Raw genomic sequence first — 10,184 nt, 5'->3', positions numbered from 1 at the left:
AAGTATCACAAAAATGACATAAGATGAGAATGAAATATCTAAAATAACTGTGTCCTAAAAGTTAGATTGGCAAATGAAGCACAGATAACAAGAAAAACCCAAACCTCTACCCATCACTCTTTAAAATGTCTAATATGAATGATCAACTTATGAACAGCATACTTTTTTATTCAAGATGTACCATGTGGCATGAAATGGTTATGAAGAAATATGCAATTAAGAAAGTTCCACAAAATAGTTCTTTAGCCAGAAAAAAAAAAAGTGACAATTACAAGATATGTCTGTAAGTGTTAAAAAATTCCAGAGATAATAGTCAAACTAAAGAAAAAACAGAGTTTTATCTTGCATGTGACATTTTTTCTTCTTTTCTTTCCATTTCCACAACCACGAGTCTTGGAAAGGGAACAATAATAAAAGAGAAATGGAATCAAGAATCAACTCACTCCCAAGGGCTGTAATACAGTATCTCAGCATTTCAAGGGTAAATTCATGTGAACTTCGTTTGCCGTCCCTCTGAAAAAAAACCTAAGTATTAAACTTCCGTTCAATCAATGCGGACTGCTGAAAGATAGGAAATCGGTGTCAGAGAAAGAAAAAAAAAAAAAAAAAAAAGGAGAGAAGGGGGGGGAGTGTAAAAAAACCCCAAAGACAAGGAAAAAAACAAACAAAAAACCCCAAACAACACCAGAAATACAAAAAAAAAACCCAAAAACAACCAAACAAAAAAACCCAACCATAACCTTTGGGTTTCTGAAGGACAGCTGAGCGGACAGAAGTATAAGAGGCAGCGCGGCCGCTACCAGCCCGCTCAGCTGCACTTGGAGAGGACAGCGGCGGTCGCTGGAGGCGAGAGGGCAGGGAGTGCGGCCTTGGAGGCGGCGCCAGGAGCCCTGCCTGACTGCCCGGGCCAAGGTGGGAGCCCTGCCTGTTTCCCCCAGTTCGAGGTGGGAGCCCTGCCTTCCTGCCCGCCCCAGCCAAAGCGGGAGCCCTGCCTGCCTATTCCCCCGCTCCTTGCCAAGGTGGGAGCTCTGCCTCTCTGCCTTCCTGCCCGCCCTTAGCCAAGGTGGAAGCCCTGCCTTCCTGCCCCCGCCCCAGCCAAGGTAGGAGCCCTGCCTGCCCCAGCAGTGGAGCTCGCTGTCGGCCTTACGGCGGAGTTTGTCACGCGGGCTCCTTTAAATTGAGGGCGTTTCGTGTGTCTCGCCGGCTACTCTCGAGTTTAAAGAGAAAGGGGCCGGAGCAAAGCGGGAAGGTGATCTTTGCCCGGCGGCTCTTCGGTAGGGAGTAGGTGCTTTTGTTTCCTTCCTCCGCCCCCGTCCTAGAGAGGCCGCGGGGGTCTGTCGGGGGAGCAGCAGGGCTCGGCGGTGGGCATTACGCCGCACGACGGGGGTGGCTGCTGCTGCTGTCTGTTGGTGGGGTTTTGGTGTGGATTTTTTTCCTCTCGCTCTCTGAGCGTGGGAGTTTGAAAGCATGGTGGAGGCGGAATGAGAGTGTGCGTGGAGGAAGTCCACTCGTGGTTCTCCCGGGGCTCACCGCGGTGAGGATGCGGGTTGCTAGCGGGCTGCCCTGGGCATCCTGCGGAGGGCCGGGGGCTGCGATGGGTTTGCTTGGTCCTGCCCCCGAGGGGCAGACCTGGGAGCAGCACTTCCAGCACTCATGGCAAAGCCATTAACTCAGCCTGTCTGTGGAGGGGCCCCGAGGAGGACAAACGCTTCGGAATCCGCGGCGGGTGAGAGCAGGGCGGGCAAGAAGGGACGGGGGGTGGCTCTTACTGTGCGCTCAGCCCTGGCCCAAACCTCTCGTTTATCTTTGTGGCTTTTCTAGGCAGCCCTGGGTTGCTGGTAGTGCGAGTGGAGGAGGGCGGGTTTGTCTGCAGCGCCCGCGGGAAATGCGAGCGTCCGCATGTGAAGCTGCGGCAGCTGCGGTGCGGGAGGCGGCCGAGCTCCGCCGGAGCGCGGGCGGCTGCGTCAAGCGCTCCCAGCTCGCCCCTCCGCCGCCCCCAGAGACAGGAGGACGAGACCCCTCTTGTGCCAAAAGCCGCCCTTTCAGGGCTTTTGGTTTCCTCCTCAGGCTTTAGATTCGAATCTCCGAGGACAGAGTTTCACTTTTAAGAAGGCTCTATTTCTTCACTAACGCTGTACGTGTAAGGAATGAATAGATAGCTGTCTCTATCTAGGATTGCTATGTGCATCCTGATGCAATAGTGTCATCTTAACCTGCTGTCTCTGCACGCTCCTAGGGGATTAGAGCTCCTGGGACACCGGAACGCATGCATTGCAGGCTCCCCAGTGCAGTTTCAGCATACTTCTGACATTACTTTGCAATGAAAAATGAACGAAGTATTATTGGTTTTTCATGTACATTAAATGATGTATTTTTTGTTTTGTTGTGAAGTAGATGCTGTACCAATTGTAACAGTTTTATGAGGGTTTTGTTATGTGGATTGTGATTTAATAGGAAGTTACTAAATAGGACATTCCTAAATTCATAATGTACAGTGCCATAGGCCATCTGATCAGGATTATACCGCCCTTGTTGGAACCATGGTCAAACCTGTACGAAGATGGTTAAGTGCTGAAGAGTCAATACTATCCTCAAGTTCTACCTGCCACTTTTTATCCTACTGACTTATTTGGTCATTTTATTTATTTTACCTACAGTCTTATTTAAATTGGCACACTTACTATCCACAGTACCTTTTCAACTCCACTTTACACCTCTCAGTTAAACTTAACACTAATTTTAGGATAGGATTTAGAAATGGAACATCATAAATAAAAGCAAAGCTGATGATTGAAAGTCAGCTTGTAGTACTGTCTGCATAGTGTCCTTGCAGCAAGAGACACTTCTACTCCGTGTAAGATGTGATATATCAGTTTAAATATGTATTTCTTTTTCTAACTGGTAGAGGATGAAACTTCTGTACTATTTTTTAATGGCTATTTTGTTTAGACAAGCAGATAAGCATACAGTAAGAGCCAGGCAAAGAGGAATCAACTTCTTAGGTTTCAGACAGTGTTAGGAATCAGGCTCTGTTTCCAGAAGTTATAATTTTATGAGCAGGTACGTATTGAATGTTTCTAAAGTTTTGTTTCCGTCTGTGTGAGAAAGACTTTCTGCTTTGCTTTTGGTAAGGGGGTCATTATCAAGGCAATAAAATTCTTTCTACTAGGCATAGTCCTGAAAATGTCTAAGTTTCCAATTACTAGAACAGATTTTTAAGTGCAGTTAACTTTGTTTTGGTCTGGCCTCAAACCAAGGGCCTTACAGGTATAAAGTATTTGTAAGGTCTCCATCTTGTTGTGCCAGGCTCTCCATCCTCCCCTTGAAGTACTGTGCACATTTATAATGTATATTCATAATGTAAAGGACAAAGGCTTCTTGTGATTAAAACTTACTCTGTCGGAACAGATCACATTTTGATGTAAGCCATGAAAAATTCTAATTGATTAATGAGTTTCAGATGGTGGTTCCCCTTCAGTGCCCCTCCCCCTGCTCCTAACTTACAGTATGCTCCAAGTTAATCTGGGAAAACTCCAGAATCCTTGGGCTAAATTGCTTGTGGTATAGTTTATAAGGATAATAAAATATCTAGAAAAATTAAATTTCCTTATAAAGATATGCTTGCTGCATTTGTCAGCATATGTTTTATCTGCTTGTTTATAGTAGGGAGCTAAGATTACATGTAAGGTACATGTATGATAATGACCTACTGTTTCTTACAGAAGGGAAAGCTCTGCAAATAGCTCTTGAAGAGGAGATATGCAAGGTAGTAGCAGAATGACTTTAAAAATGATTGTGTTTGTTTTTACATATGCAAAAGGACAAAATGAGAGTGATTACTACTGTAGTAAACTGGAAATTGAAGGTGGTAAATATTGACTAAGTAATATCTAACGGTGAGTGGCAAGTTTGTGGTTATTTTCTTACTGTTTCGTTTAGTCCATTTTTAGGATTTCAAGAAAGGGAAGTTTCACAGTTTCATTTGGGAAAATCATTCCACTGTCTAGCAGATCTCACCATAGGGAACAGTTTCCTAACATTAAAAAATCAAAAGATTTTAGATATTTTTATGTCTTTTTAAAGAAAATGTTCATATAACTTTTTTCCCTCTTTCTGCATATATGTGTGTGTATACACATATGTATATATATCGGGGGGGGTGGAAAAATAAGAGCAGCCTTTAGTCTGTGAACTGATGTTATACTCTGCAAATCTGAAAACTATGTCAACAGTGAGACTGGAAAACTTACTTAAGTTTTAAAATGTGAATATATTTTTCCTTGGTTGTGCTATATTTATAAAACTGGCACTTGATGATGTGGAGGTGGTGATTGCAATATGGGTCCCAAATTGGGCAGCTTCATTTCTACTTGCACAATTATGCATTTTGTTCTGCAACTTAATCTGTTTATGAATACTGAATCTTACGCCTTTTTTGCACTCAACTTGCTGTTACAATTAGTAACACAGTCCCCTTAAACTCTAGTAAAGTTTCAAAAGTTCTGTTCTTTTCCATCTGCTTGAGGTGATTAGAACTAGCAGGGAGATCCAGCAGAGACCCTTGCCAGATACATTCATGAGCTCTGTTCTGGCTTTTGATCCTCTGTCTCCTCTCCTTCCAGGTTGGCTGCTTTCCAATAGCATTACCTTCTCTCTAAGACAGCAGGAGATTGTCTGCATTTAGAGCTGATACCCCTCTGTCAAAGCCAATGTACAGTGTAGTGCTCAAGTTCCAGTTCCTTCAGAGAAAAACTTGCTGATTTTGTCTAAGTTGCTGTCTGTTTCCTCTATCACTGACAGTAAAGCAGTTACACTGTTGTATGTATGATGTTTAGTTTCTTCTACAGCTGGTGGCTAATAAGCTTCTTCAGTCATATTATAACAGATCTCAGTGCACATGCTTAAAGCCTGCGTATTTAATCCTAGGTTTATGAAAAAGAGTCTTTGAACTCGGGATCCAAGGCAGAGTTATGCCATCTTCTGTTCCAGTTGTATCCATCTAGGCCATTGAACTGGCATATATGCAGATCTTCAGTCCTGGATAACTCTGGTTTGGCTGCCAACTGCACGGAGCCAGTCAACAAACTTGCCTCCTAGACAGTAGTGCCTGGGTGGGCCAAACCTGTGTCTATGCACAGTGTCCCTGTCAAGCTGTTATGGTGCAAAGGGCACATCATGTAGGAGCTTTGCGTCGGAGGTGATTTGATTGATCACTGCAGGGAGTTATGCATTTGCTTTATGAATTTTCTTTTCTCCTCCATAGATGCTTTTAACTTAGTTTTATTCTCTTCTAACTGCCTACAAAGAAAAATTCTCTTTTCACTGGATACTTAACTTCTATGCTAATTCTTAAGTCAAAAAGAGCAAGTGACTCAGCAAGACTTCTTCCTTCCTGACCTGGAAGAATTGTGTGTAGGAGCAAGCTGAAAGAAATGGTTCAGGCCCCTTTTTCTTTGAGAATTAATGCACATGTTGTAATTGGGAACCAGGTTGAAGTGACAGTGAAACTTGTGCGGTACAGAGAGCACTGTGTAGCCAGCAGCTACTCAGTATAAGCTGTTATGTATATAAGCTGAAACTGTATGGGTAATTTGGAGTAAAAACTTATTGGTTTATATGATTAGCTAGCAGGGTGGAGTACATGTATTTTCTTTGTATATGCATACATGCAAGCTTTTATATATTTTATATCTTTTTCCTAAACAGAATATTTTTTCCTCCTTTTTATACTTGGTTGAAGAAAATTACCACAATTTTATAGTTAAGGAGGATTGTTAGAATAGGAAAGGGAATTGAATCTGGGGATCTGAAACTGTAAGTGCTTCATTGTGCATCCAGTTTTACTGTCTAGATTAAACAGTCTTTGCCTCCTGTGTGTTTTGAGTACAGTGTATCATTCTTGATTCCTTTTTTCCTACCCATTAACCCCAACAAAAGCCAGTAGAAACACAGAAGATCACTTGTTTGATTCTCATTGCTTTCACCTGATGATCACTGATAAAATTATCAGATAGTGTAATGTTACACTGCTGGCAAAATACAAGCAGTGAACTGCAATACACAGATAAGTAAATGCACTACTGTAAAACAAAATAAGAACTTCACTGTTCAGTAGTAGCAAGCAGAGAGAAATAGGACCTTTTAGTGTGTGGAATCTGATACACGTTTCTGAGTGTTCTGTAAACCATCCCACACTGAATTCTTCATCTAGACAATAAGGCTAAGAATTTGAGATGTCATCCTCTTATTGAGATGTCCAAAAAAGGGTTGTGCCACATAAATTTGAACTGTAACAAAACAGGATGAAAAGTAGTCAAAGACTGTTCCTTGTCTATGTTCTGAATAGTAAGGTGAAGCAGTTGCTTTAAAGCCTTTAGAGATAAGTTTTGAAAATGCTTCTGCATATCACATCAGCCTCAACATTTTAAAAAGAAGTGTAACATTCTATAAAATATCTGACATGCTCATGTTGGCTAGTTTTAAACAGCTGTATATATGATGATTTGATGTTGCTGTTAGAATATAGTGAGATTAGGAAACCAAATATTTTTTGGCAACTTCCTTCATACTTTGTCTGCCAAAAGAAAAGAATGAAATGCTTGTTGGAGCCAAAGGCTTGCCTCAGGTGTGGTGATATATCCTTGAAAGCTGCTCTCTACCTCTGATGCAAATTAGTCCATTCCTCTGACCAAATTCTTTGCTGATAAATTGTCAATAAACTTCTTCAGTTCACTAAAATAAATATATTAAAACATTTTAAGAAAGAGATTTGAAGGTTTCTGAGTGATGAAACAAGGGCCTGGCCTTCACCAGAGAAAGAGTCTTCAAACAGATCTTGAAGGACCTCAGGACTCAGTTGCTGTCTTTATCTCATTTTGACTTCTTCATGGATCCGAACCAATATGTGATGAAGTTCTAGTATGTATGGGATAGTACAATTGATGAAGTAGATGAACTTTTTGCTGAAACTTGGGTACTTCAATAGTGAAGTATTGTGAAGGCTTAAGTTGAATTTAACAAGTTCAGTAGCAATCAGTGTTTGCATGAAGAATAATTCAGCGCTCAAAAGTTTCTGATGCTTGCAGTTTGATAACTTACCTTCAGTAACTTACCTGTCACTAGAGCTTGTGACAGGAGATACTCTGCTCCTTGAAAGCTGAGTTTTAATTTTTTAAGAATTATTAATTTTAAAACTCCAAGGTAGGAGTTTTGTAGATTTTACTGACCTGTAGGGCAGTTTTTCATAAAAGTAGTGAGGAAATGAAAAATTTGGGATTTTTTTGAAATTAAATAAAAATAAAACTTATACAGAGGTAAGGTTGGCTTGTATGTAATTATCTGTAATTTTTCAGGCTCTTCATCAGTATTAATTTTCTCATTCCCCAGTCCTTACTTTGCATGCCCACTTCAAAAATTAGTGATACATTATTTTAATTCGGGGCTACTATTTTGAGAAGACCTAGTCCCAATATAGAGATGCATGAATCAATTTCATCTTCCAGAGACTTTTGTCACCTGTCTGCCTTTTGTTACCTTTCCAGTTTCTCATTCTGAGAATGTGTCTTATGAAAACTGCCTTAAACTCAGAATACCCTTCTTGTCTCTTTTTTTTCTTCTTACTACTACAGTTACTAAGAAACTGAAGCACCCTTGCATCCTCCAAAATCTTTGTTCTCCCACTTTTCTTCCCTGAATAGTTTCAGGAAGGAATTTCTTTCCCTCAGTGGTTTCTTGGGACTTTACACAGCCTGATTGCTGAGTTAGGTCAGTATGAAATATAAAGACAATGCTGTATTTTAGAGACAAACTGAAATAGCATCCCTAGTCCACCAATTCTCTATTCTGCATTTCCACATAAACAGGCCAGAAGTGTAAATAGATTACAGTGCTTCTTCCACAGGCTGATGTGGAAACCCAGACTGCTTCTATGTAGCTGTTTAAGAAGCCTTCCTTCTGTTTTGTCTTGTCTTAATGAAATGTAACTTTGAGACCATAGAATTACTTCAGCCCTACCAGTGTCAGCAGCCTGTATTGTATCTGGCTGACTGTCAGCTATATCATAATGTTGGTGATCAATTAGCCCCAGGTTCCCATAGGGCACTTCATATACACAGTCTTGTGATGGAAGTAGGATGAAAGAAAAGGGTATTTATTGCCTGTTGTTTTCTTCTTGACACAACCCAGCTCAGTGTGTGTGCCAATTTTTACCCTTGTAGCAGGGTAGATCCTGCGTAGGGTTTCATGATTAATATTGCTCTGTACATCTGTGAAATAAAAAATAACAATAAATTCAGAATGGAAGGGACTTCTAAGTGTCATCCAATCTAACCCCCTTCACAAAGCACAAAGTATGAACTGTGAAATTTTTCCCATTGAAGAGGTGCATGGTCTTATTAGTTCCTTCAGTGAAGGAGTTCTGCTTTTTCTGTTGTATTTTTGCAGGATTTTCCTAAATATTTAGATACATACAGAGGAATAAGAACTCATTTATTTATTTATTTACTTATTTACTTACTTATATTGCATTTTGCCACTATCATTGCAGAGGTAATTAAAGAGAACAAGCTAATTTCAGTTCTGGCTCTCACTGTTTCAGTGGAGGTTATAGACTCCAGAAAGTGGTCAAAATTATTTGAGGGCTCTTTTTGGAAAGCAAGTGAGTGGTAGATAGTTGATCTTTCCCTATAATCTTTGAAGACAGCTGGTGTCAGTTACCTGTTTTACTTCTGTTTGCTTCAAATGAAGCAGTGGTTTGAAAGACTAATTTATGTGCTTCTGAATGACTTAGAGAAAATTTAAATGTATTGTCATTGAAATTTCTTAGCTGTTGGTTGCTTCTAGTCTGAATCAGTCTATTTTGAGAGTGACATTCAAGACTGATTTTTGCAGAGCTAACAGTCCAAGGCTTCTCCCTCCCCTCCCTTGCAGCCTGCCTATATGAACAGGTATGATTTGAGCCATAAATCCAAGCTGACCTTTTTACAAGGTCAGTTTCACGAGAGCTGTGCATAATAGTCTGCTTTAAACTCCTCTGCTTTCAAAGAAGCTTTGATACATAAGGATTTTTTTTTGTTGTTAGAGAAATGTAAAATCTACTCATAATTCAGAAATATGTGTTTATACAAGAGAATAAATATTTTTTATGTTTATTTTTGCTTCTCCCCAACTGAAAAAAATGGTCTAATTTTCAGTAAGAAATATATTTGTAGTGAAAGCTGTGCCTGTCTCAAGGGCAAGCTAAACTTCAGGACCTAGGGTGAGGTGCTGTCAACTAGACACAGATCTTTTTGCAAACATGGAGTTACACAGAGTAGGGTAAAAAATGCTGGAGAATTTTAATACAAGTATTAAAATATCCCAGATACCATTATATACATTTGGAAAAGTTAGTTACAGCACAATTTTATGAAAAGGCGCTTTTTTTTTTTTTTACATTTAGTAAATATTTTCCTTTTTTGAAAAAGAAATTTTTTCAGTATTTTTGTTACTCAGCCCATAATGGATAGTATAAAAAATTGTTCTTTTTTTTCTGCTGTTGTTTATGAAGTCACAAATATCTCTTACCTGGTATGAAAGGTATGCAAAGAACAGAAAGAAGGTGTTTGCAGATTATCATAAACTGAAGCCAGTTGACATGTCTTACTGCAATTGGTGAGAATCGGTCAGCTGACAATAAACAAAGATTAGTTATCTTACCTGAAACTAAAGTTTCAGTAAATTGTTACTGGAGCAGAGGAGAGTTTGGGAAGTGGCAAGTGTGAGTGACCAATACTAGCTGTTCTGCTTTCTGAAGAAATAATGCTATTCAATCAATATATTTGGTGCAGTTTTTTCTTTAATAATTTTGAAGCTGTAGGGTAGACTGTTTCCATTTGCTTACAGAATTTATTAATTGTTAATAAGTTTGCAGTAGGAGCGTAATTTTGTTGTTGCCATTTTTTCCTGGGCATGATCCAAAAATCTCTGAAGTTCTCTAATTAATCTGAATGAGTATTGGGTCAGGCACCATAGTGAGTTGTTAGCTTCGTGTAAAATGCTTATTTTCATTTGATTTTAGTAATTCCTTGCAGAATATTTTGTTTCATTGGCAACATGTAGCTTGGTGATACAAATGAAATTAACATTTATTTGTATGATTTAATGACTTGCCAAAAAAATCCATTAACAAAGCAAAGTTTTAGTCA

The 10,184-nt window shown here is 39.8% G+C and overlaps 1 protein-coding gene across 9 annotated transcripts in view; it reads left to right on the top strand.

The window, feature by feature from the left end:
* The first annotated feature begins 717 nt into the window (after positions 1 to 717).
* Positions 718 to 10,184, top strand: part of GAS2 (growth arrest specific 2) — a 51,360-nt gene continuing 41,893 nt past the window's right edge. The window contains exon 1 of one of the 9 annotated variants that reach the window (XM_033515212.1): positions 718 to 912. Coding sequence is in view for 1 of the 9 variants with exons in the window: in XM_033515216.1 (XP_033371107.1) it covers positions 1,654 to 1,726 (73 nt within the window). In the remaining 8 variants the exon portion in view is untranslated. The other 8 variants (XM_033515210.1, XM_033515209.1, XM_033515211.1 and 5 more) reach the window with 8 other exon arrangements.

The sequence above is a fragment of the Parus major genome, chromosome 5, assembly GCF_001522545.3.
Source record: "Parus major isolate Abel chromosome 5, Parus_major1.1, whole genome shotgun sequence".
Classification (NCBI taxonomy): domain Eukaryota; kingdom Metazoa; phylum Chordata; class Aves; order Passeriformes; family Paridae; genus Parus; species Parus major.
This window is presented reverse-complemented; position numbering and strand designations above follow the sequence as displayed.